The sequence below is a fragment of the Salvia hispanica genome, chromosome 3, assembly GCF_023119035.1.
Source record: "Salvia hispanica cultivar TCC Black 2014 chromosome 3, UniMelb_Shisp_WGS_1.0, whole genome shotgun sequence".
NCBI lineage: Eukaryota > Viridiplantae > Streptophyta > Magnoliopsida > Lamiales > Lamiaceae > Salvia > Salvia hispanica.
In genome coordinates, this window is record NC_062967.1 from 26300791 (window position 1) to 26328309 (window position 27519).

General features: G+C 34.9%; 2 protein-coding genes and 1 non-coding gene across 3 annotated transcripts; 1 reads left to right on the forward strand and 2 right to left on the reverse strand.

Moving 5' to 3' along the window:
• Window positions 1-3316: 3316 nt before the first annotated feature.
• Window positions 3317-3389, reverse strand: TRNAK-CUU. Its single transcript has one exon. It is a non-coding gene; the product is annotated as a tRNA-Lys (tRNA).
• Window positions 3390-4020: 631 nt separating this feature from the next.
• On the reverse strand, window positions 4021-7536 carry LOC125210902 (calcium-dependent protein kinase 10-like). Its single transcript, XM_048110532.1, has 7 exons — window positions 6810-7536; window positions 6341-6484; window positions 6111-6263; window positions 5242-5357; window positions 4932-5099; window positions 4621-4851; window positions 4021-4544 (listed from the first exon to the last, which is right to left on the reverse strand). The coding sequence occupies exons 1-7, from the start codon at window positions 7435-7437 to the stop codon at window positions 4371-4373; spliced, it is 1614 nt and encodes a 537-aa protein (XP_047966489.1). The 5' UTR covers window positions 7438-7536; the 3' UTR covers window positions 4021-4370.
• Window positions 7537-14953: 7417 nt separating this feature from the next.
• On the forward strand, window positions 14954-25691 carry LOC125211796 (endoribonuclease Dicer homolog 1). Its single transcript, XM_048111730.1, has 20 exons — window positions 14954-16462; window positions 16553-16666; window positions 17275-17485; window positions 17814-18208; window positions 18454-18682; window positions 19719-19891; window positions 19971-20093; window positions 20172-20332; window positions 20433-20666; window positions 20751-20901; window positions 20982-21164; window positions 21608-21766; window positions 21841-21936; window positions 22028-22656; window positions 23044-23144; window positions 23234-23433; window positions 23513-24424; window positions 24526-24690; window positions 24798-25174; window positions 25261-25691. Exons 1-20 carry the CDS (start codon window positions 15473-15475, stop codon window positions 25436-25438), a joined length of 5781 nt encoding a protein of 1926 aa, XP_047967687.1. The 5' UTR covers window positions 14954-15472; the 3' UTR covers window positions 25439-25691.
• The last annotated feature ends 1828 nt before the right edge of the window (window positions 25692-27519 follow it).

Below are 27519 nucleotides of genomic sequence, written 5' to 3' on the forward strand. Positions count from 1 at the left end.
GTTAAGTGAATAAAAAAATAAAATAGAGATAAATGAAGTATATTTAATGTTTAATAATTGGTTATTTTGATTATGATAAACTAAACAGAAAGTTGGTGATCTTATTTTGACAAATGGAGTATATATGTAATTTAAAAATTATCTTGAATTTTGGGTACTCGATTAATATGTATTACAACTACATTTATAAAGTGAACCCTAGCCATCTCACACAAATCAAGAGTTTTCTAATTTTCAACATTGGGTTCGAAAATATCAATGTCATTGCGCTGCACCACGTGTTTGTGACTATAGTGACTTACCACAACTCGTTATTTATGACATTTTCATGGAAACGTATCACAAATTCAACTTATTATTTATTTGTTGAAACTTGATAGCATTAAATTAATCAGTTATTTTCTTCTCCTTTTGTTAGGTGTTATAGGCTTAATTATAGCGTCTTCATTATTATTATTCTTATTATTTAATAAGCGCTATTATCATTATTACATTTTTCATATAAGGAAATACGATATTATCTTATTGGGACGGCCTATAGTGATTACGAGTAAGATCAAGTCATGATTAAATTCAAATACATTGAAAACTAGTACTACATCTGTTTAATGATCTTATGTCTCATTTTTTGTGTGTATATTTTGCTATAAAGAAAAAAGTTGCAAGATAATATGCGTGGAAACCCATATTTTGATTACAATTTTGTATCTATTTGTTTATTTAAAGAAGAAATAAGAGACGGGACCTAATCCAATTCCAGATAGATAAACGATAGGCATACGTGCTCACCATTTATATTTTTTAGTGAGAGGGATTATATTTTTTGTTTTCATTTCACTTTTTCTGTATATTATTGAAAATGTATCCACATCGTAGTTGAATTTTATTTGCAAAGAAAGCCATTTTGTATTAATGTTTTTGATAGTATCAAACTATTTTTTTTTCATTGTCATATGAGCCAAAACCATTATGATGATTTTATAAATGATCAAGGCTATATCACGTTTTATATAGGGTTATTTACTTATTTTTACACAATTAGTTATGTACTCCTATTTTTGTGGCTATATGAACGACTCCAAATTTAAGTTCACTGTATATAAACCACCGTCACAACTTACAACCACACATGATTAGAACATGGATTAAAAATGCATTTTGTGCAAGTACCTAATTTTACACAATAATCTAGATTTTATATAAATAGTACTCTCTCAGTCCCTGAAAATTTGTCACATTTTTCTATTTCCGTCTGTCCCATAAATTTTGTCACATTTCACTTTTTACCATTTTTTATAATGGACCTCACAATCCACTAACTTATTCTCACTCACATTTTATTATAAAACTAATACTTTAAAAATAGGACACACTAGCTACTAACTTTTTCAACTACTTTCTATTACATTTCTTAAAATCTGTGTCCGATCAAACTGAGACAAAATTTAAGGGACGGATGGAGTAGTTATGAAACCATTTATAGAAAAAACAATTTGTCTGTAAAGTCATGAACTTTCAAAATAGTTTGGTTTTTCTCATGAACTTTAATGTTGCATGAAAAGTCATGAACTTTACCGGACTGTGTAAATTTCTCATCCGACCGGACCTGATAGATTTCCGACACAAACTTATCCCATGTGGCGTGCCGGAGGCGTGACTTAGCAAATGACAAATTTAGGGTTCAATTCGAATTATGGAATTAATGTTTCTTTTATGCTGAATTCAATTTATGGAATTCGATTCGTATGTTTAATGTCGATTTGTATGTTGAAGTCGATTTGTGGAATTCAATATGTATGTTTCATTTGTGCTAGTTGTATGTTTGTATTAAGTACATGGCCAGAGAATGCAAAGATAGAAGAGAAACAATTAGAATTAGTGGAGTTTTGTCAAGCCATGCCTTCGGCGCATCGCGTAGGATAAGTTTGTGTCGAAAATCTATCCGATCGGCCGGATGGGATATTTACACATTTTGATAAATTCATGACTTTTCATACAACATTTAAAATTTACGGGAAAAACCAAACAATTTTAAAAGTCCATGACTTTAGAAGCAATTCGCCCTTATAAAATTGAAATGCATGAACTTAAATATACATATTTCCTAATCGAAATGCATTACTTTATTGCTAGCTAGATCGATTGAAGTTCTTTGTATTTAGGTAGGTTAGGTATGCATGAATATGGCTGATTGTTTATATTTGACTTGCTATTTGCTAATAGTCATGAGTTATTAATCTCAAATTAGCAAAATTAATAGTTTGATTAGAGAAGGGTTAGCTTTGTTCCAATTTACAAATGTTTCCTCTCCTAACCAGTATTCACCTTATTATTTTTTTATTTTAGGTGTATACAACATCAACTATTACATCATGTTACTTTAAACAAGGTGGTGTCGAATATAAGAAAAAATAGAGTACATTACGTATTTTAAAAACCGTATATTGGGTAATCGTTGTTGATCACAAGAGGGGCCTAAATAACATATATATACATTAAAATAAACTATTTATATACGTATCAGAATCAGATGGAATTTGGAAAAAATATCTTTGAAGCAAAAATTCACATTCTCTACATGTCGAAGCAATAAATAATATGTAAATCATATAGTATGTGAAAAAGGCCCTTTTTAAGGGAAAATAAAGATTTAGATATTTCTAATGTAGTTTAAAATTTTTGGGACCCCTAAAATTTGGTCTTTGGGGGCTCGTAGACATGTCTTAATATATTTCATGTGTAACGAATTTCCAAAAGAAATATGAAAACATTCACTACTTATATTGCATATACCGGCATAAATACTTGTATAATTAACACATAGCATACCTATCGCAACCCTATTATTACTCATTATTTTCAGATGGTTGGAAGCATAATAGCCATAAAAAAAGCACCAATTCCTCCTATTTGATATATATATATATATATATATATATATATATATACTTTTCAAAGTTTTGTATTGAATAGTATATCAACTTATGAGCTATGATAGGTGCTAATGTGCTATAGTTGTTCAAGGATGCTTCATTAATACGTGCATTTATGACATATTATACTCACAAAAAAAATGCATTTTTAATATTTGTATGATAATTAATAAAAACTTTGAAGGATATAATTATGCATTTCCTATTTTTGATAACGACGCAAATAGGTGACTACTCTATTATTTGCGAGTAATTAATGATTAAAAAAGTCCAATGTCAAATATCAAAAAGCAAATAAAATTAATGATGCAAGGGTGTGTTTGACATTAATAAAACAAGGAAAATTGAGTTTGAATTCTGGAGAAAGTAAAAAAAAGTACTAGCGCCCACCGTGGGGCTCGAACCCACGACCACAAGGTTAAGAGCCTTGCGCTCTACCAACTGAGCTAGACGGGCCTCTGTGTTGTCTTTCTCAACGTAATCATTTGCCTGTTTTGATCTTTTAGGTAGTTTTTGAAATTAAACGTACTCCCTCCGTCCTCGATTAGGAGTCACACTTTGACCAGGCACGGGTTTTAAGAAATGTAAAGAAAAGTTGGTTGAAAAAGTTAGTGGAATGTGAGACCCATTTTTTTATATTGGTTTTATAATAAAATGTGAGTGAATTGAGTTAGTGGAACGTGAGACCTACTTACTATATATGGTAAAAATGAAGTGTGACTCTAGATAGAGGTTATATTTTCTAAAATTTATTCAAAAATACTCCATATTTTTAGATGGTTTAATAATTAAAAGGAATTTTTGCATAAAATTTAAATACTACAGTATTATATAAAAAGTTAAAAAATAAATTTGATGTAAAAATATAGGCGTGTAATGATTCACAGAGTAACACTATTGTACATTTCGGAGGAAAATAATTAAATACTTATGATAGGAGATTGCAAGGTTTCAACTTTCAAGATGTGCATAGTAAAGAGTGCATATTGTCTTAACTCCTAACATGTTATAATTTCGGTGTGGGCCAACAACTAATAATTAATACTCCTAATTACTAGCACTAAACATAAACAAAATAATAAATTAATGACAGTAAAAATAACTTGATCTCACTTCCACAAATTCCCTGAAATTCTTTCTTGTGTGATATCCACAAAAAATCATGCATCTATAACATTTCCAATCAACAAAAATAAACTATGGTGTTAAAAAAAAGGGCACACTATATATACAACAAACATGATAAAAATGCGAAAACACAAACATATATATATCTATATAGATTACATATCCTACCTGAAGGATGAAGCTCCTCCACTTGAGAAGCTTTGTGTTTTCAGGGTGTTTGATTCGAGCAAGACGGGATCGCTTCGCTTCAAGTTAAGATGACGTGAAATACGGAGGCTTAGTGTGATAGTTGATGGTGATGAAAACCTTTTAAACTACAGCAGTTTGGCCAGAGAAGCCATCCTGCAGCAGCAGAGACCCATCTTTCATCAGGTTGACGCTTAAGCTCTTGAACCGTTCTCTTGAATATTGTCGTGACGCCTTTCTCCAGTCCGTTCCCGTCTTCATCATTGCAACAAACTCGTCATAGCTGATTCGGCCGTCCTGAAATAAGATCGTCGATTGCTCAGCTTAGATTCATCAAAAGTAATCCAACACATGCTTATGTATTCTGTATCACCTTGTCAGTGTCGACTTCTCGCATGATGTCATTGAGCACCTCAGCATCGGTCTCTCCTGATTCATCGGCCAATGCTTCTCGTAGTTCGTCTAGTTCTATGTAACCGCTCCCGTCTTTGTCAAAGAACATGAATGCTCTGCGGATGTGTTCGTCGTTCTCCATCCTCTGTAAGTGGATGGTGACTGCAACGAACTCCCCGTAGTCCAATACTCCGTTTCCATCCACATCAGCCTATATGTATCATTCTGTTAGGCCTTGCTAACTAACAAGTTATACATTGTAAAACTGCATAACAAGAGCATGATTATTACCACATCCATCAGCAACTTCATCTCAGCCTCAGCCAGCTGAGAACCAACTTTTCTTAAACCAGTTTTTAGCTCATCGAATGTAACCTTCCCGTCGTCGTCGGTATCCATCAAAGCGAACATGTCTCTGATTACTTCCATCTCCTCAACGGATAAATGCTCTGCTATCACCTATTGAGTTATATGAAAAAAATTAACTTTTAAGATATAGTCATGACCTCTCGTCTATACATCGAGACCGTTTCTATGTATACCAGTTCTATTCATTTACCAACTCAAATTGACCACAAATTTATGAGTATGCTATACTTACCCTCAATGCTCTCTTCTTGAACCGATTCATGACAGAGAACTGCTTGAGCCTTGCCCTTACAACGTCACCAAGTGGAACATTCGAAGCTTTCTTGGCGTTCTGTATCCACGGGTGATCTAACAAAGACAATAAAGGAAAGAAGTATGGGTCAGAGCCGTCACATGAGCCAAATGCAGCAAAAAGATCACGTCTAGTATACTCTCTCGTCTCCATTTCATACTCCAGGTTAACTATAGTTTATAGGGCAACTCAGTAGACTCTGGTACAGCTCAGCAGTGCCCAGTGAACACGAAACTAGTTACGAAAAATAGAACCCAAGTTACCACTAAACTGGAATTTCAGATTATCCAGAGGCCAGTTCCTTAATCTTCCAACAAGTTTCAGTGAAGAAGTACTAATGTTCCCAATTATTTAATCTAATACACTGGATATGATGAATAAATTATCTAGTGGTCTAATCTTGAATTCTTATATCTGGATTAGGATGGTCACGCTATCAAAACAATAGAAAAATTGAACATTTTAGAGCTGAAAATAGGGCTTTTCACTTTTGATCTGATTTCAAAAAATTTCGCCCAACAGCTCTAACCATATCAGCTATCGGACAACTGAGACGATTCCATTGCTGCAATCAATAAAATCAGCAAAGTTCATCCAAAAACACCATGATCACCATACAGGCTGTACATGCTAAGCAGACTATCATCTGTAAACACTTCTCTTTTCTTTATTATTATTGCTCCTTTAACACTTGCTTTTCACATCCTAAATCTTTATAGAAAGTTCACAGTTTTGCACGCTAAATGCATCTTTTCCTCCCTCAGCCTGAAACATCATCATTTTCAAACAGTAATCGATTCGACACTTACCAAGAACTTGCTGGGCTGTCAGCCGCTTTTTCGGGTCCGGATTCAACATCTGTCTAACAAGACTCTTCGCACTCTCAGAAACTTGAGGCCATGGTTCCCTCTTGAAATCAATCACTCCTCTCAAGATTGACAGTGCAACACCTTGCTCGGTTTCTAAAAAGCACAGTTTTCGTGTAAGCAAAACCGGGTTAAATCAACTGAAGAAGGAGCAGAGGAAGAAGAGGTACCACCTGCCCAGAAAGGAGGAACTCCACATAACAAAATGTAAAGAATCACACCAGCACTCCAGATATCGACTTCGGGCCCATAATTCCTCTTCAGCACCTCCGGTGCCATGTAGTATGGACTTCCCACAATCTCAGAGAACTTCTCACCTGATTCAAATTCATTTCTTCATTAAAGAAAGTGATCATGAGCTTATAGTATTAGTAGAGAAGAAGCTTTCGTCGAATTCAGTTTTAATTTTTGTTAGATTGCAGATAAACCATTCAATCATCAAACAGCATAATAAATTACCAGAAATCGATAGGAATTGAGTGGGAAAAAAAAAGAGAATTCAAAAATCACTGAAACAATCGAATTGTAGCTCACTGGAGAGAAGAACACCAAAACCCCCAAATTGAAAGGGGGGAAATGAAAACAGCGAATTAAAAACCTAATTCTACAGAAGAAGAGGAAGAGATTTCTCATTTCTCTCACCAGGCTTGAAAAACACAGACAATCCGAAATCAATAGCCTTGAGAGCCGAATTCTCCTTCTTATTCGCGAATAGGAAGTTCTCCGGCTTCAGATCGCGATGCATAACCCCATGCTCGTGGCACATCCTGACCACCTCCGCGATCGTCCTGGCCACGGCGGCGGCGGCGCGCTCGCTGTAGTGGCCGCGCGCCACGATCCGGTCGAAGAGCTCCCCGCCCTCGCAGAGCTCCATGACGAGGTGCACGGCCTCGGCGTCCTCGTAGGTGGCGCGCAGCTTGACCACGTTGAGGTGGTCGGGGAGGCTGGACATGATGGCGACCTCGCGGCGCACGTCCTCGACGTCGACGGCGGTGCGCAGCTTCTTCTTCGAGATGGACTTGCAGGCGAGCGCCTCGCGCGTCTCGCGGTCCGTGCAGAGGTAGGTCACGCCGAACTCGCCGCGGCCGAGCTCGCGGCCGAGGACGTACTTGTCGGAGATCTTGGCGCGCGGGATGAAGTCCTTGAGGACTCTCGCCGGAGACGGGGATTGGGCGTAGGGATTGGGGTGGCGCTCGCGCGCTTTTCGGTTGGCTTTGGGGGTGGAGGGGGAGGCTTCGGGGGCTCGGATGCACGCGTTGCAGTTTCCCATGGCGGAGGAGGTTGTGGTGGCTCCGCCGTCAACGGTGGTGAGAGGAAGAAGAAGAAGAAGAAGAGTGCGTGATGAAGAAGAAACGTCTTTAACTAGAAAACGCGGGTCAAATTGGATAAATATTTGGCATTTGAAAATAAGGAGTATTATTATTATTATTATTTGATAAAAAGATATTTTTGTTTCAAGAATGCTGTGATTTTTCAAGTAAAGAAATTATCATGATGGATTATTATCTTGTTGGAAGATTGATGGAATTGGCGCTAAAAGTCAACATTTGTTTTACAAAACGGCAAAAGTAATTTGAGACTAAATAAATTGTGTGATTATCGAGTCACTACCAACCACTTGCATGATTGGTTCAAACACAATTGATTTTTTTCATTTTTTATTGTCTTCTATGGTTTGTTCAAGTATTGTGTTTTTGAAATATAGTTGAATTAAGTTTATTAGTATTATTATAAAACTATTGTGATACCCTAATCTGTATTTATGTGCATATAAATAGAGTTTAACTAACCGCCATTATTTAAAATTCAGTTATTTGCATCATTTGAAATTCAGTTAATTAGTAAAATTATTCGTTTTTTTATACTTTGGATTTGGATTATGGTGAGGATCTGCATGAATTTTGACCAAGTTAATTTTGGTACTACTATGTTTTTTCAAAATAAATGACATTATTTTGTGGTGGGTCTCTTTTTGTTTATGTCAAGTTTAAGACAAATCGTAACATCAAGTAATTCAAATAATTAAAATGTTGAGCAAACTGATAAATTCAATTGCTATTAAACCAGTTATACTTTTTCGTGGAGTCATTTAGGTCAATAAAACTACCTAATAATGGAGAATCCATTCTCCGGAGCCTTTGTCTTTTACTACTACTAGTATTTTTGAAGTTTTTTAAATCTTTTTAACATGCACATGTACATAATTTTTTTATTCTTGAAAAATGACTACAAATGAAACAAATAAAAATGGTTTTGATTTGGTCAAAAATCTAAATGGCTAATTGTACTATACTATTTTCTAAATTTAACACTTTTTTTTCTCCATTGTCGTAATTCATGTCGAATTCGTGAAGAATTGGTCATTGATGAAAGTCCACATGAAGTTGGTGAAGTCAGAAGAAGTATATGAGACAGAAGAAAATGAAATATTGTCATTATCATCAACTATCAAAGAAGGTTGACCCCATAATTGCAATTAATAAAGAAAAAGTAGTAGTATACTAGTATATAAAATGAATACAATAATGGAGTATGTTGTCGTTTTGGTACATCTATAAGTTTATAACTTGGTCTGATCACATTTACGCGTGAACCCAAGAGTTCTCAAGATTAAATATAACTAGTTCTAAAATTTGTGTTTGTTAGTTTTAGCATAATTGATTTGTTTGTGATCATCATATTATATTCTATACACGAACATTCATAAAATGTACTACTAGTATTGACATACTTGTGTAATGTAGTAGAATCATTCAAATAGATACTCCAACAGCGGCAATTGTGAATGAACCACAGGTAATAAATACTCAAATAAAAGCCAATTAGCATTTTAATTCACATATTTATACATGATGGCTTTGACTATCAAGAGAAATTATAATACTAACACCATTTATTGAATTCTTAATACTCCATATAGTAGTAGTAGTAGTAGTAGTAGTAGTAGTAGTAGATATCATTACAGGCCTAAAAGGCAACTAGGTAATTGACTGAAATGTGATACTAAAATATTGCAGAAGTAAAAGAATCCCATGCAAATAAAGAGCTTTGACTGCAACAGAAATGGGACCTCAAGAAATAATAGTGAAATAGGAAGAAATGGTGGAGAAGAAGATTGAAGACAATGATGAAATAAATTGCCTTTTTTGTTTTTCACAATAACTCTTCTTTACCCTTGAAAAAAATGGAAAAAAGGCCATAACTCATCATGGTTGCTTGTGGGTGTTTGCTATACAAAAGGCATTAAAAAGTACAGTAATATGTTCATGTTACTTTTTGCAACTCATTTTTAATGGGTGTATTGAACATGGATAAGGAATCAATTTTTTTGGGACTTCACATATTTATGTTTGTGATGTGCCAACAAAGCAAGTTGTGCCAGCTGATAGAGGCACCAAATTGTTAGTTTGGCAACTACTGCTATTTAAAAATGGTGTGTGTTGGGTAAAACTATTCACTTTTCCAAAATGGAGAAAGAGCTCTGGTAACTGGTAAACCCGTAAAGGTAACCATAAATTATTGGAGTAATTTGGGTAGAAACTTACCTAAATGTTGGTACTCCATTTACCATTTTTTAACATCTCCATACTTAGGTAAACTACCTTCAAAAGTGATCAACTTGTAATGGGTTTTGATAAGTAGCTACAAATGAACTAACTAAATACCAAGATGCAAACACAGCTTGTGCAACCTTGGACTGAAATTAAGTTTTTGGTGCTGTCAATTTACATAGAAGCATCATAATGTCATTCTGTGATGTTTAAAATCTTCTTCACACAAATTAACTTGATGGGCTGAGCACTTGATGTTTGGGCTAAAGTTGCAAATATACCAATTTTTGGACTCTATCGGTTGAGAGACCCAAATACCCAATTTATGTGCCTTTTATCCACCAAAAATTGTCTATCTCACTTCTTATTCCTAATGTAATTCTTTAATGTATAAATATGCTTTGAATGATTGTGAAATATTTTTGTCTCTAAAGTTTGATACATGAATGATCAATTCCCAAATCAAGTGTAATTACGCAATTGTTCATTAAATAATATAATATTACACATAAGATTATTATATTGCTCATAGACTAATGTATTTTTTCCAATATTTTTTTTTTCATTTTCTATTTGTATTGATGCTTTGTTCTCATTTTTTCTCTCTATTAAAAACAAAATATTATGTACGTATATCAATCGATCTCGAACATAAAGTTAGTAATTTTTTACCACATTTTAGTTCATGCAAAATTTCAGATTTATTTAGTAGGGGTGTTAAATAAGTACAAATTCATAATTTAAAGATTAAGGTATCTAAATTATAATCGTTCTTTTAAATTATTATGCAAAAATTGTTTGGTTACATGCGATTAAAATTAGCCCATATTTACTACGACTCTATGTATATTCAAGAGGCTATGTATGATATGAGGGAGAATAAAGTGTGTGAATATGCCCAATGAATAGGATGGTAGAATTTATTCATTATTGAAAATGAAACTATTTCTATAAACATCTAGAGAGGTATATACTATACATATACTTTATATTTTAGTGGATGGTATATAATTTTTAAAAAGGATAAATATAAAAATTTGATAAGAGTTGACATTAGTACTAGCAAAACTCACTTTTGATAAAGTAAAAAACATATATTCTGATCATACCCAGAGAACGAATAATGTCGCCGTTCACAAAAGTTGAGTTTGGACCAATAAGAATCTAATAAATATTACGAATAGAATAGTTGGAAAGTGATCATATCCTACATTTATAAATTATCCCCTCACATATCCATATATGCAATTTTATTTGTTTTACGAATAGAATAGTTGGAAAGTGATCATATCCTACATTTATAAATTATCCCCTCACATATCCATATATGCAATTTTATTTGTTTTAGAATCGAGTGAACTACATCAAAAGTCCCAGATCTTTTCAGTTGTGACATTATATGTCCCTCAGAAAAAAAAAATATATATTCCCGAATGTTCCTAACCTTAAAATTAATCACGTATCATATTTTTGTAGCCAATTTTCGGACCAAAATACCCAAATGCCTTCAAGGGCATTTCAGACATATTACACTCAAACTACAGACCTACTCTGCCATCATCTGCAGGCCTTTATCTAGTCACTTTTGTCAAATCAAAGTTTTTAACATTGCACCCTATAAAAACTTAATGTATTTTTTGTTTATTGGATAGTGAATTTTTTTAACATTGAATCATTTTTTTGAATAAAATTTGCAGTTTTTGGCTTAAACTTATCGAGAGAAAAAGTTTCATTTTTGTTATATATCGATTTCACAATATTCATTAGAGTGAACTATGTAAATGGTACTTGATCTTTCACTTTCGCACATAAATGGTTCCTGATCTTTATTTTATATCGTTTTTGGTACCTTGTGACAAAAATAACTCCAGGTACCAAACATGTGATTTTTTTGTTATGGAAGATATTTTTGGAAATTTCAATTAAATAGTACTAAATATGTGATTATTTTTTCTTCATTTCTTATTTCTTTTTTTAGTTTCTTCTTCTTCTTCTTCTTCTTCTTCTTCTTCTTCTTCTTCTTCTTCTTCTTCTTTTTTAGTATTTTATCTTTCTTTCTTCTCTCTTTTTTTCTTCTTAGTTTATATTTCTTCTTCTTTCTTTTTCCTTTTATCTTCTTTTTCTTCTTTCCTTTTAATTTTTAATACATACATCAATTGCATTCATAATATAAATCAGGAATAAAATGTCTAATTAAATTAAATATTTAAAATAATTAAAATAATTAAATATATTAAATTACTTATACTCATTTTAAAATTGAAAGTCCTAACTAAAAATATTCAACTCTTTATATCATTATGAATACAATTCACAATTATTATTACATAATATTATATGATTCATAATTTATATAATTATACTATAATTATTTATTAATTACTTCTAGTTTTTAATATTATAACAATAATATTTTTATAATAATTAAATATAATTATAACTATACTTATAATTAATTATATTTCAATGTTATTAAAAATAAATAAATTATTAGTTTATAACATCAAAATAGTAATATTAATATTGATTAATAATAATAACAATAATATAAAGAGTGAGTAGAATGAGAGAAGATATCACTTTTGGTACTAATTTTGTGTATACCTAAAATATCCTTTATACATAAATGAGAAAATGTATTTGTTTAGAGGGCAATTTGGGAAGAAAATTGCATCAGGTACCAAAAATGTGATTTATAGGTACCAAAAACGATATAAAATTAAAATCAGGTACCATTTACGTGCGAAAGTGAAAAATCAGGTATCATTTATATAGTTCACTCTGTTCATTATGTTTCACGGATAGTTTGTACTGGTAATGTTGTAAAGTTCATAGTTGCACCTCGTATTTTATAAACCGAGCTTTTTAGCCTAACCCTTCCACATCCACTAACGTTTAATTAGCGGCTTTAGCATATGTTGAACAAACGGAATAAAGATGCGTTTATTTTTTATATTTACATAATTTTTTTCAGAACTTAATGTACATAATTTCCACTGTAATTATGCAATTTTAAGTTCTTCTTATTGGATAGTACATACTGAAGTATAAATTATTCCCTTCGTCCCACTAAAGATGACTCATTTTCCTTTTTAGTTTGTCCCAACCAAGATGACTCATTGATAAAAATGGAAATACCATTCTTTCTACTTTATTCCCTCTCTCTTACTTTACTTTCTTCACTTCACACAAAATAAAATTGCATCTTCCTTGGGACGGAGGAAGTAAAAACAAACAGAACTTTGAGAATATAAGATATATTAATAGAGGGTAGGAGTACTATATTAATTTGATTGTACATTTGTACTCTGTCTCTGTCTAGGAACATGTAAAATATTGGTGAGGGTTCTTTTTACGACAAGAAAAATTCCGCGAAGAGGACGCTCAGGCGTCGGAGGTTCCAGTGCGCTTCCGCTTTGGCGCCATTCATGCAAGAGAAGAGGGTTTGCAGAGAGTGTTTAGGCGGGTGAGGGAAAAGTGAGTGATGTTGTGAAAAATTTGAATGTGTTCAAAAAGTTAGTAAACAAACAAACACACTCTGTGTGTGTGGGGAGGGTTTGCAGATTATGTGATAGCTTTTGTCCAAAATGCCCTTTAAGGGCCGAAGGGTCTTTTAGACAAAAAACATGATACTTGATTAATTTTAAGGTTAGGGACATCTGGGTTTTTTTTTTTTTTTTTTTCTTGAGGGACCTGCAGTGTCACAACTGAAAAGGTCGGGGACTTTTGATGTAGTTCAGAATTTTAGTTAATCATATTTTGGGTTTCTGATAATTATAAAATATTACTCCCTCCGTCCCACATAATTTTACCCAGTATTCATTTTGGACCGTCCCACATAATTTTACCCATTTCACTTTTACCATTTTTGATAGTGGACCCTATATTTCACTAACTCATTCCTACTCACATTTTATTATAAAATTAATACTTTAAAAGTAAGACTCACATCCCACCAACTATTTCAACTCACTTTCCATTACATTTCTTAAAACCAGTGCCGGGTCAAAGTGTGTAAAATTATGTGGGATGGAAGGAGTATTCTATAGTGTTAGTAAGATTTTTATTGGATATGCATGACTTTTGATAATTGTCATAGTTGACAGTACGTTATAAGCATAGTATATAATTATAAAGTATTTATAATTTTAAAACAAAAATACACTATGAATAAAAATTATCACTACAAAAATCTGTTACAGATACAAACAAAGAGTTGCACATTTGGCCAACATTATCAAAATCACAATTCTCTCCTTGGGGCTCTTTTTGTTACAGTGCGAGGTTAAACTTTTGAGATTATATGTACAGAACAATTTTCATCAATATGGTTTTATCTTATGCATGTTGAATTTTATCTTTTTCAAAATTCTTTCCAATTCTTATATTTCTAATGTGAATCTCAAGTATATTACCTTGTTTGTTACTGTTAATTAGGTCCTACATTGAAGTATGAGGTTTGATCATGCTATGGTTTTAGAATATTTTAAACCTATACATAAACTAATTGTATGGATATATATTGTCTATTCTTACCGTGAATCACTAATTGTATGGCTTCTCCTATTTGATGTTATTTCTCTGCACGTTCAGTACCTCGTGCAAGTTTGTCGATAAAATCTAAACTTCACACGAGCATTTTTTAGTGTGGCATAGGAAAGTTTACCATTTTAGCACACTTTTCTGATGATGATCTAAACCACTTGGTTGAAGAATATTTAGTATATGAACTATCTAAAACATTATAGAGGACAATTCCTAATAGTTAAAAGAAGACAATTTATGGAAGATTTTAGCAATTGGAGCATTTCAAACTCCATATGTATTTATAACCAAATAACCAATTTTGAAATCTGCATGTCAAATTCATGATCTTTAAAACTTACCAGAGGAGGTGCAAAGTTTTGATGTTTATATAATTTTTCTGCATGAGTGACTTTGATGATAAAAGTTCCATTTTTTTTTGCTTGAAAAATTATACTCCATATCCATCATTGGTCAGTGTTGTGATTGTCAAATCTTTTAATTGATTTTATTAAATATAACTAATTAGTTATAATCAATACTACCAAATTTTTTCTTAAATACTAATTAGAATCAAATTAGACTTGAAGATTTCGAGTATCTATACCCTAATAAGCATGCATAATTTTAAAAATTGATAAAAAATGTAATAAAAAAGGGGAAAGTTCTGAAATTGGGTCAACCCTAGTATAATAAAGAAATAGGAATATTTATTGTCGGAACAAATTCGGAATCAGGGGCGTGAAGAGAATTAGGGATTTGAGGTGTTGGATGGAAAAAGAGAAGAGAAGAGATAGCAGAGTGGCGTAAGATAGACCGGTGGTGGAAGGAATCTTCGAATCACACAATCTCCTTTGCTGCCTACTTGCTCTCTTCGCGTGCTTCATACGGTCTATTTCACGCTTATCTGCTTTCTCCCCTCTCTCTAACTCGCTCTTTCTCTTTCTAAAACTCTCTCGCCGCCCTTGGAACCGAACCTCGGAGTTGTTGCTCCTTACTGCTTTCGACTAGGGTTTTTGATGCTTTCTTATTAAATTAAGTCGTTTATACTGTTTAATTGTTGTGCTTGTGTTTATTGGTGTTTGATTTAGTAGTTAAAGGGCTTTTTATTGACAATTATGTGCTGTATTTCGTATAACAAAAAAGGAACTAGGTAATCAAGCAGTGACACTTACTTTTGTATTGGTTATAGTTGATTATTTAGTAAGTTGTAAGCAGTTTGGTGGAGGAATGGGAGAGGAGGCTGGGAGTCCGGCTAATGCTCGTAGTCTCGTTGCCGATGGCCGACCTTCGTACTGGTTAGATGCCTGCGAGGATGTGTCGTGTGACGATTACTTTGTTGATTTTGGACCTGGTACAACCAATTCAGTTCCTGGCACTGAACCACACTCCGGAGGCTGCACGGATCCTGGTTTTTTTGGGGGAATTGATCAGATTCTTGACAGCATAAAGAATGGTGGCACGGACATGGTTAATCATACTCCCGCGAATGGTATCAGCAATGGAACTCATACTTCTCCTGCCCCGCAAGTGTGTGTGCAGGATCAACGATCACCGTCTAAGAATGCTGTTAATAATGGCAATGGACAAAGTCTGGTGGTTAGTAGCAACAGCTCAAAGAATGACAAAACTAACCTTGGTAAAAGGTCTCATGAAGTTAATGGTTCTGAGCAAAGGCGTGACAAAAAGGTTCGTGGAAGAGATCCAATGGAGAGGAAAATTTGGGATAGGGCTCCCAGAAGGAAGAGACAACGTGGTTGGGATGATATGGAGAGTGATGGGCAGCTGAGAGACCAAGTCAGGAGGAAAGAACGCCATGGTGCAGGTAACTGGAAGGACAGAGACCACAGGGAAGCAAGGGGTTACTGGGAGAGGGAAAAATTAACTAATGAATTGGTTTTTCGAACTGGTTCTTGGGAAGCATGTAAAAATAGAGATGAGAAAGCAAATGCTCAGAAAAACAACAAATATTCGGGGTGTTCAGATGAGACGAAACCAGAGCAGCCGACCGAGAAACCTCCTGAGGAGCAAGCTCGCCAATACCAGTTGGATGTCCTAGACCAGGCAAAGAAGAGAAATACAATTGCCTTCCTTGAAACAGGTGCAGGAAAAACACTGATTGCTGTTCTCCTTATGAAAAGCATCAGTGCTGAATTGCAAAAACAAAATAAGAAAATGCTAGCTGTTTTTTTGGTGCCTAAAGTACCTCTTGTTTATCAGGTATAATTTTATGGGCCATCATTTGAGAATTTAAGCTATTATCATTGTTAATTTCCACACAGATTAAGTCTTTGTTTGATTAAACTGCAGCAAGCTGAGGTAATCCGTGAGCGTACAGGTTTTCAAGTCGGCCATTACTGTGGTGAAATGGGTCAAGATTTCTGGGATGCAAGAAGATGGCTGCGTGAATTTGAAAGCAAACAGGTATTTTGAGTCAAACAACTATTCTAATGTAACTTGAACAAGTTGTTATGATAGTCATTTCAAGAGTCTTCCTTATGGAGTTATTCCAAACCTTCTTATAGAATAATATTGGAAATTTGGAAGGTGCAGAGTATGTTGTGAAAGGCTCATTCAAATTTAAAATGTTATGGTTTCCTCATGTTATTACTCATTACAGTTGAAGTGAATATGGTAGATGAATAACAATTAATAAGATAAGAGCTATTTGGGAAGGACCACTATGATGTAAGACTCACGTATACTACAATTAACTTTCTGATCCTTGTGTTACAGTATTCAGGATTATGCCACACCTCTGAATATTGATTTGTTCACCATAAATCTTGTTAACTTCCTTATCAATAGTTGTCAAGTGTTTTGAGGAGCCATTGTCTCATTGATGAGTAGGTATATTTGTTTAGAAAGGGATAGTAAAATCATAGAGAACTCATAACTCTCCCTGTTGTGTCAGGACAACACGCAAAGCTTTCAGAGCCTTCCTCATGTTTGATACTACTATAAGAAATGCATGTTAATTACTTTAGAAAGACGGACACAACTTTTTTCATGCGTACTGTTGCTCAACGCAGGTCTTAGTGATGACGGCTCAAATTCTTCTGAACATTCTAAGGCATAGTATAGTGAAAATGGAAGCCATCAATCTCCTTATTTTGGACGAGTGTCATCATGCTGTGAAGAAACATCCTTACTCTTTGGTGATGTCAGAGTTCTATCATACAACACAAAAGGAGAAGAGGCCATCAGTTTTTGGGATGACTGCATCTCCTGTAAACTTGAAGGGTAATTTTCTGGTGTGTTATGATTCATTATATTAATTATCTACTGCTGTGCACAGCAGAAATTGTCCTAGCCTCCTAGGTGGAGCTTCCAGAACTGGTCTAGTCAGCCTTGTTGAGTGTCAGGCAGTCTTATGCAGGTTTTGGGGGGGCCTTTTTGATCTTTATTTTTATAAAAGTATTACCATTTTCTCAAGATTTGGTTTTTGAGGAACTTTCGGCTTTATAAGCTTGATGCAGCATGTATATTATCACTGGGAAACATGGGCCAATTGCTTAATTATTTCTGTTGGTTTATTTCTTGAACCCTAAACTGATTATGTATGATTCAGGTGTTTCTAGTCAAGTTGATTGTGCAGTAAAGATTCGGAATCTAGAAAGTAAGCTAGATTCTGTGGTTTGTACAATTAAGGACCGTGAGGAGTTGGCAAAACATGTGCCAATGCCTTCAGAAGTGGTAGTGGAGTATGATAAGGCTGCCAGTTTGTGGTCACTCCATGAGCAAATAAAACAAATGGAACAGACTGTCGAAGAAGCTGCTCGTTCAAGCTCCAGAAGAAGTAAATGGCAGTTTATGGGAGCCAGGGATGCTGGAGCTAAGGAAGAGCTGCGCCAAGTTTATGGTGTCTCTGAAAGGACTGAAAGTGATGGTGCTGCTAATTTAATACAGAAGTTGAGGGCCATCAACTATGCACTTGGTGAACTTGGACAGTGGTGTGCTTATAAGGTGAGATGACGACTCATCATCAGATTCTTTTTATGCTCTTCATGGAATTACAACATTTCTGATCTATATGCAAGTTTAGAACATACATTTGGTTCCAGTAATTTTCTTTCTGACTTCTAGTTGCAAAAGAGTCCATAAGACCCATTTACTAACTGTTTGAACTTCCTTTGTTCACTCGATGTGGGGCATTAAATGAACAAATTATGCTATATATTATATTTTAGTGATGCTTGCCCCTTTTACAGGTTGCACAAGGATTTTTAACTGCTTTGCAGAATGATGAGAGGGCAAATTATCAGCTTGACGTCAAGTTCCAGGAATTGTATCTAGACAAAGTTGTTTCTCTTCTACAATGTCAGTTGTCTGAAGGAGCTATTTTGGAGAGTGATACTAGAGAGGCTGAAACAAATAATGGCCCTGCAGATGAGAATGGACCTGAAGAACTAGAGGAAGGAGAACTTACCAACAATAGTGGTAAGTGCTTCTACTTCGTGGTCATACAAAGTATCATTAGTTGTCTCACTTATTGATGATTCACATTATCAAGCATTCAAGCATAATATTGCAAAGAGAAATGGCACTTACAATCGTGTATGCGGTACACGATACTACGTGATCTCTGAGTCTCAACTAAGTCTTAGTTGTCTCACTTATTGATGATTCATATTATCAAGCATTCAAGCGTAATATTGCAAAGAGAAACGACACTTACAATCGTGTATGAAGTACACGATATATGCTACCTGATCTCTGAGTCTCAACTAAGTCCAGGTCTGACTGCAAGATTGTTTCTTAGAGTTATACCTATCCATTGACAGATTTTATCATAGTTGCATACTTGCATCAATGATAACAGTTTTATGTTGAGATAAAATTTTACATGCTTACCTTTGTAACCTTCCCTAGTTGTTAATGTTGTTTCTTGTTAGTCTTCTTTGTCTAAATAATCAATATGGTCAGCGGTAAAGATTTAGTTAGTAGTCCTGCTTAAGGCTTTCTAGTTTTGCTTGTCTATATATCTAGTAAATCAAACAAGATCTTTTCTTTGAGGGTATCTAGTCTTCTTGCAGAATGAAATCTATTAAAGTTAAATGACTAGTAAAAAATGGTTGTTCTTTGTTAATTTCTAGGATAGTAGGACATCGATAATTAGTCAGATCGACGATAGCAGGGTTTTGTCACTATATTGTGCAGCATTAGAAATCTTTGAGCTAAGATTTTATTCATGACATGTACATGTCAAGCAACACTAAATTTGATTTGCTTGTTTTCTCAAACTTGATGGTGCTAAAGTATCATCAGAAGTGTGACTATATGCTTGTTTTTTTGGGTTCATATGTTGCTTATATCCTCTTGCTCAGTTTGATTTACTTTTTTTTCTTTCTCAAGTTTGATGGTGCTAATGTATCATCAGAAGCATATAGCTTATTATTTTTGGTTCAGTGTTGCTTATATCCTATTCCCTCCTGAATTTTTGTTGGATTTAAAGTCTAGTATGTGTTCATGGTAGTTGTATCTGGCGGAGAGCATGTTGATGTGATTATTGGAGCTGCTGTTGCTGATGGAAAAGTGACTCCAAAAGTGCAGTCATTGATCAAAATACTTCTCAAGTATCAGCATACAGATGATTTTCGTGCTATAATCTTTGTTGAACGTGTTGTGACTGCCTTGGTTCTTCCTAAGGTAACAAAGTACAGATTCACCACTTTGGTTTTTGCATGCAGTTGTCTTCACGTAATCATTTGTCTGTTTGTGCATATAGGTTTTTGCAGAGCTCCCATCATTGAGTTTTGTCAAATCTGCAAGTTTGATTGGGCACAACAACAGTCAAGAAATGCGAACCAGCCAGATGCAAGATACTATTGCCCGATTCAGAGATGGACGGGTATGTTGGACACATGTGATCCCCTCAGATGCCTTAACCCTATCTCATTAAATTGTTTGCTATGTGAATTTTATCCAGGTAACTGTTTTAGTTGCCACTAGTGTTGCTGAGGAGGGACTTGATATTCGGCAGTGCAATGTTGTCATTCGCTTTGATCTTGCCAAAACTGTATTGGCATATATTCAATCTAGAGGCCGTGCCAGAAAACCTGGTTCTGACTACATCTTGATGGTTGAGAGGTAACATGGTTGATAACTTGATATGTGATTTTAATGCCTGCTCTCACACTTTTAAGAGATACTTTAAATTGCTTAGTTTATGTTACTGATCCATTTGTAGGGGAAATCTGTCCCATATGGCCTTCCTAAAGAATGCTAGGAATAGTGAGGAGACTTTGCGCAGAGAAGCCATTGAGAGGACTGATATCAGTCATCTCAAGGATAATGGCAGCATAAATTCTGCTGAGGATATAGCTGGTGCAGTGTACCAAGTAGAGTCCACTGGTGCTGTTGTTAGTTTAAATTCTGCAGTAGGGCTGATCCATTTCTACTGCTCTCAGCTGCCCAGTGACAGGTTTGTCACTCTCTTTCATTGTTTTCTCCTTTTCTCTACCTGTTACTTCTTAAACTCTTACTTTAACTGTTTTCTTTATTGCAGATATTCGATTCTCCATCCAGAGTTTATAATGGAGCGCCATGAAAAACCTGGAAGCCCTACTGAGTACTCTTGCAAGCTCCAGCTTCCCTGTAATGCACCATTTGAGAAACTGGAGGGACCTCCATGCAAATCAATGCGTCTTGCACAACAGGCATTTTTCATGCATCACTATCATTTATAACTGTCTAAGTGTGTGAGAAATATATGAATCTTAGACTGCAAAATTTGCAGGCTGTTTGTTTGGCTGCTTGCAAGAAACTCCATGAGATGGGAGCATTCACTGATATGCTATTGCCAGACAAGGGAATGAAGGGAGAAGCTGATAAAGTTGAACAAAATGATGACGGGGATCCTCTTCCTGGAACTGCTAGGCATAGAGAATTTTACCCTGAAGGAGTAGCTGACATTCTCAGGGTTGGTTCCTTGATTTTTCTTTCTGTTACATCCAACTTCCTTTTGTTTTGAAACATAATGCATGAGTTTTGTGAACTTTATACACACTTTTTTGTGTCTTGTGTATTAGGGTCAAAGGTGACAAATATTGGTAATACTTTTCCCTTCTGGCTAAATGCATAATCCCACCTCGATACCTTTGGTTATCGTTTACTTGCTTAAATTTGCATACTTTAATGTAAAACTCAAAGTAATGGAATAAATTCCATTTGTGAAATACGATGTGTAGTCTTCCGACCGAAAAGGGGACCAGTTCACTTAGGGTATTGCATAAACCTGAGGTTATCTGTAGTTTCAGCTCCATTTTTTTGTATAAATACTGTATTATGTGCATTATTTTTGCAACTAATGCTCGACTATTAGCTATGATCTTACAAGCACATGTTCACCGTTTTTCTCTGCAGGGAGAATGGGTATTGTCAGGGAGGAGCTGTGATGACTCAAAGTTGTTTCATCTTTACATGTATTCTGTCAAATGTGAAAACATTGGCTTCTCCAAAGATCCACTCTTAACTCTGGTTTCCGACTTTGCAATATTGTTTGGCAATGAATTGGATTCAGAGGTATTTTACTTTCCTTTTTAAATCTTTGTTGAGTTGCAAAACAAGGTTCTTAATGTGCTTGCTCATACTTACAGGTACTATCAATGTCAATGGATTTATTTATAGCTCGGTCTTTAGTAACAAAGGCATCTCTTGATTATAAAGGGCTTATAGATATCAGAGAAACTCAGGTGCATTTATCATTTTATTTCAATTCGAATTGTTTGTCATTTGTTTATGATAGTAGAGCTTGTGAAGAAGATTGATCTTTGTTTTATGTAGCTGGAATCGCTCAAGAGCTTTCATGTAAGATTGATGAGCATTGTATTGGATGTGGATGTTGATCCCTCAAATACCCCGTGGGACACAGCAAAGGCATATTTATTTGTTCCCTTGACTGGAAGTAGATCTGAAGATGCAGTGAATGAGATTGACTGGGATCTAATTCAGACTGTTACAAAGACTGAAGCCTGGAACAATCCCCTTCAGAGAGCTAGGCCAGATGTTTACCTAGGCACCAATGAACGAACTCTAGGTGGGGATAGGAGGGAATATGGATTTGGAAAATTAAGAAACAGCATGGCCTTTGAGCAGAAATGCCACCCTACTTATGGTATTAGAGGAGCTGTTGCCCAGTTTGACGTTGTAAAAGCATCTGGGTTAGCACCTAAAAGAAATGATACTGATTTGCTACACCAAGTTGATTTAGGAGAAGGCAAGTTGATGATGGCAGATTCCTATATAAAAGCAGAAGATCTGGTTGGAAAAATTGTGACTGCTGCTCACTCTGGAAAGAGGTTCTATGTTGATTCTGTACGCTATGATATGACTGCAGAGAACTCATTTCCAAGGAAAGAAGGCTACCTTGGTCCTCTGGAGTACAGTTCTTATGCTGATTATTATAAGCAAAAGTACGTACTCTTGCCGTTGTAAATTTGTTTAAATACATTTTTTGTCCATACTAACTCTCATGGTTGTCATCCTGGTGGTCCTGGTGGGATTGGTTGGGTTGAGAGAAGAAGGGATTCTTTTCTCGCTTGCCAATAAGACGAGAATAAGTCAATAAACTTTGCTTCATGTATTGTTTAGTGTATTTCTACTATCCTGCAGATTTTGTTTCTTACCAGCATATTTTTTTAAATACTATGTTATACTATAAATAGTTGTATGTGGAGAGTCTCTGGGCTTGTTTTTTGATGTATTGTCATCAACTATTAGAATTCCTGGATGGTTCATCTAGCTTCTCTTCTGCACTTGCAATATGGTGTTCTTGGTTATTAAAACCAATCAAATTGTAGGTACGGAGTAGATTTAACATATAAGCAGCAACCTCTAGTAAGAGCCCGTGGTGTTTCCTATTGCAAGAATCTTTTATCTCCACGATTTGAACACTCAGAGGGTATGCTCTTTGAATTAAATTTGAGTGTGTCTTGTTACACTGATCGTTCTGTGATGATATCGGATGAAACACTGAACTTTGTGTTTTAGGTCCTGAGGGTCAATCTGAAGATATCCATGAGAAGATATATTATGTTTTTCTCCCTCCCGAGCTTTGTTTTGTGCATCCACTTCCTGGATCGCTAGTTAGGGGTGCTCAAAGATTGCCATCAATTATGAGAAGGATTGAAAGCATGCTGCTTGCAGTACAGCTTAAGGATATTATTAATTATCCTGTTCCCGCGATAAAGGTTCTATCCATCATAATGAATACTCCATCTTTTATTATTCTTTAGCATTATAGCTGATGTTTCTGCCTTCTGTTTTCAGATCCTGGAGGCTTTGACCGCAGCATCATGTCAAGAGACTTTCTGCTATGAACGAGCAGAGCTATTGGGAGATGCTTATTTAAAATGGGTAGTTAGTAGATTTCTTTTTTTAAAATATCCTCAGAAACACGAAGGTCAGCTTACTAGAATGAGGCAACAAATGGTAAGCAACATTGTACTTTATCAGTATGCACTGGTGAAAGGGCTTCAGTCGTACATTCAGGCAGATCGCTTTGCTCCATCTAGATGGGCTGCGCCTGGAGTGCTCCCTGTTTTTGATGAAGACACCAAGGAAGACTCATCGTCATTTTTTTATGAAGAAGTTAATTCTGATGGTAGTTTCAGGAGAAAGCACGATGATGAATATGAAGATGAAATGGAAGATGGGGAACTTGAGAGTGACTCTAGCTCATATCGTGTGCTGTCTGGAAAAACACTGGCAGATGTTGTGGAAGCGCTTATTGGTGTATATTACGTAGAAGGTGGAAAGCATGCCGCCAACCACCTTATGAGATGGACGGGAATTGATATAGATTTTGATTTGAAAGAGATAAATTACTCAGTTATGCCGAGTTCCGTTCCCGAAAATATACTGAGAACTGTTGATTTTGATGCACTTGGAAAGGCCTTGAGTATGCAATTCAGTGATAAGGGCTTGTTGGTAGAAGCTATAACCCATGCATCGCGTCCATCTTCAGGAGTATCTTGTTATCAACGATTAGAATTTGTTGGTGATGCAGTGCTGGATCACCTTATCACAAGGCATCTATTCTTCACATACACAGATTTACCTCCTGGACGCCTCACAGATTTGCGAGCTGCTGCTGTGAATAATGAGAATTTCGCTCGTGTGGCTGTTAAACATAACCTTCACTTACATCTTCGTCATGGATCAAGTGCACTTGAAAAACAGGCACTTACTGTTTCCTTTTAAGCTGTTTACTTACTGGTTTAAGTTATGCACATTGTATCATCTTCTAAACATCCATTGTCTTTATTTTGTTGCATTTTCAGATTCGAGATTTTGTGAAAGAGGTCCAGGTTGAACTTTCAAAACCCGGGTTTAACTCTTTTGGCTTAGGGGACTGTAAAGCTCCTAAAGTTCTCGGTGACATTGTAGAATCAATTGCTGGGGCTATCTTTCTTGACGCTGGATGTAACACTGCACTCGTCTGGAAGGTCTGATTCTTTATTTTCTCGCATCTCATATAGAACGCCTTTTATTGAGCCACAATCTGTTTCGAAGTTTGCGTACTGAACTTGAAATCTCTTCGATTGATGAATAGGTTTTTCAACCCTTGTTGGACCCAATGGTTACCCCAGAAACGCTCCCCATGCACCCTGTCAGAGAATTACAAGAAAGATGCCAACAACAAGCTGAGGGTCTGGAATATAAAGCCACCCGAAGTGGGAACCTGGCTACTGTGGAAGTATTCGTTGATGGTGTTCAGGTCGGGGTTGCTCACAACCCCCAAAAGAAAATGGCACAAAAATTAGCTGCTCGAAATGCTCTCGAGGCACTGAAGGAGAAGGAGATGGCCGATGCCATAAAGAGCGCAGAGGATGACGACTGTAAAGAGAAGAAAAATGGGAACCAGACTTTTACAAGACAGACCCTGAACGATATATGTCTACGCAGAAATTGGCCGATGCCCCTATACAAGTAAAGCATCTCAATACAAGTCCGGACTTTTTTATTGTAACAGCTCACATATTGGGCAAGTACCTAACCAAATTTCTTTTCTGTAGGTGTATAAATGAGGGTGGTCCGGCACATGCGAAAAGATTTACATTTTCTGTACGCGTTAATACGTCTGATAAAGGATGGACTGATGAATGCATTGGTGATCCGATGCCGAGTGTGAAGAAGGCGAAGGACTCAGCTGCAGTTCTTCTTTTGGAACTTCTGAACAAATGGTACGCATAACGATTCTTTTACACGCGCAACGGTATATTAGAGAAGTTGAAATTATCATTTATTTCGATGGTGGCAGCAATGTATTTTAATCATTATTTCTGCTGCTTATTTCGACTATGTGAGGTAAGAGAAACTCCGGCTAGAATGTTGATATAATGAGGAGAGGATACAAACATAGAAATTTCATATATTTTGTTTCGCCTCCATTGATTAATTGCTGAATATTTTCATTTTGAGATCATTATATTATTATCTTTTGTTATTTGAACTTTAGCTGGATTTGTTCTTTACTCCAAATATGAATTTGTGTTGCTCTTATTTTTTGTTTTCTGTTCTAACATTACTAACACAAAATGTGTGTACTGAATGAGTAATGTACACATTTATGTGCTAGTGATGTTAGAATAGAAGATGAAATCTCTCTTCTATTTGTAATAAAGTAGTAATTAATGTTAAAATTAGATGTTTCACCTAAAAAATCAGATTTTTGTTGATGACTTGATGGTGTGGCTTAGGTCACGTTAATTTTTTTATGTGGTATTTGGGGGTCCACGATTATCCACTCATTCTATTGCAAATGTATAATTCACGTTATACTCTAGAATATTTTGGTTTGTCACCTCCCAAAACTATTACTTTTCGAATTAATAAAATTCACCTTGAGGATATATGAATCCATTTTTTTTACTGCCAAATGATATTTCAGCAATTTGTATAAAAGATCATTTTCTTATATCGTTATTTTGGTTAAAATAAATGACTATACTATAATACCCGCCTATTAAGAGCAAGCATCTTACACACGTTAACTATAAATCGTACATATATTTCTCACAATTTTGCAGTAGACGTTTTCATGGTATTATACTATATTATTTTAGTAGTACTGCATTTTTCACAACTAATTATTTGGAAGTGGAATCATGCAGGCGACATTTGGCTGTATAAACTTAAATCTTAGTCATTTTTATTTTGCCTGCTTAAAATTTGCTGGTAAATTACTGAATTATTGTTTTACATTTTTGAACTAATTATTTGGAACTGGAAGCACCTAATGCATGCAACATTTGGCTGTATATTTCAAAATTTGAGTCAATTTTTTGTTTCTGCATACTAGCTTTAAAATTTGTCTGATAATTATTGAACTTTGTTTTGTCCTGATTTTATAACCAAACTATTAATTTTGTTTCCTGTGTTCGATCAAGATTTTGGCTCTACATAGCTTGATGACTTACTCATGCGAATACGCCACATTATCTTACATCAACCAAATCGTTATCATGTTTTAGGTAGCGAAACACTATCTTATTATAAATCAAATAATTTTATTTGCTAAATTATGGTTTTATATTAAGTCACCTTAGCTTAAAATTAGAATAAAATGGATAGTTTGATAATTTACAAATGAATTTTAAAATTAGTATACAAAACCATAATTTGGTAAAAAAAATTATGAATTTACACTCAAATACCTCAAAATATTTAATTTGTATTGCATAAGTAGGATAGTGGCTAGCATGATTACTCACAATAGACTATTATAATTTGGAGAATATGGTTAGCAAATTCCTCAACAACTCGAAATTCCGACGATTTAGTATTTATTACTACTGTGTATTATTCTCGTATATATAAATTAATCTAAATCCGCGGATCTTTTACTTTTCAGGGTTTGAATAAGTGGATTGTTCCACAAGAAATCAATTCATCTAAAATAGATAAAAATTTCTACAAATCACACAATTACCATTTAATCAGCTTCTTAACTAATATAAACTAGAGCCAAATTAAAATTCTTTTCTTGGGTTACCCAATGTGAATTTTTGCACTAGTATCTAGTGATAAAAAAAATTACTCCATATTCTCGAATTTCAGTAAAATATTTATTCGTGCGCATAAACACGGTCAACCGCATCTCACGCGCACAGCAGAGTCAAAACAACTACCGCACAGTATAAAATCCCCTTAGATTGCCAAAGTCAGAATCCTAAAATTAAGCCAAAAATCACAATAAAAATGAATTATTAAAATTAATATTTGATATTTGATAGCTTAAAAAGCTCCGACCGCAAACAAACCGTGAAGCCGAT

Coding starts and splice junctions, on each gene's coding strand:
- LOC125210902 (XM_048110532.1), bottom strand. CDS start 7,437: ATGGGAAACTGCAACGCGTGCATCCGAGCCCCCGAAGCCTCCCCCTCC. Junction 5,358..6,110: donor GACAGCCCAGCAAGTTCTTG/GTAAGTGTCGAA, acceptor TGTCTTTGTTAG/ATCACCCGTGGATACAGAAC. Junction 5,100..5,241: donor TCAAGAAGAGAGCATTGAGG/GTAAGTATAGCA, acceptor ATAACTCAATAG/GTGATAGCAGAGCATTTATC.
- LOC125211796 (XM_048111730.1), top strand. CDS start 15,473: ATGGGAGAGGAGGCTGGGAGTCCGGCTAATGCTCGTAGTCTCGTTGCC. Junction 17,486..17,813: donor ATCTCCTGTAAACTTGAAGG/GTAATTTTCTGG, acceptor TGTATGATTCAG/GTGTTTCTAGTCAAGTTGAT. Junction 21,165..21,607: donor GAGTAGCTGACATTCTCAGG/GTTGGTTCCTTG, acceptor TTTTCTCTGCAG/GGAGAATGGGTATTGTCAGG.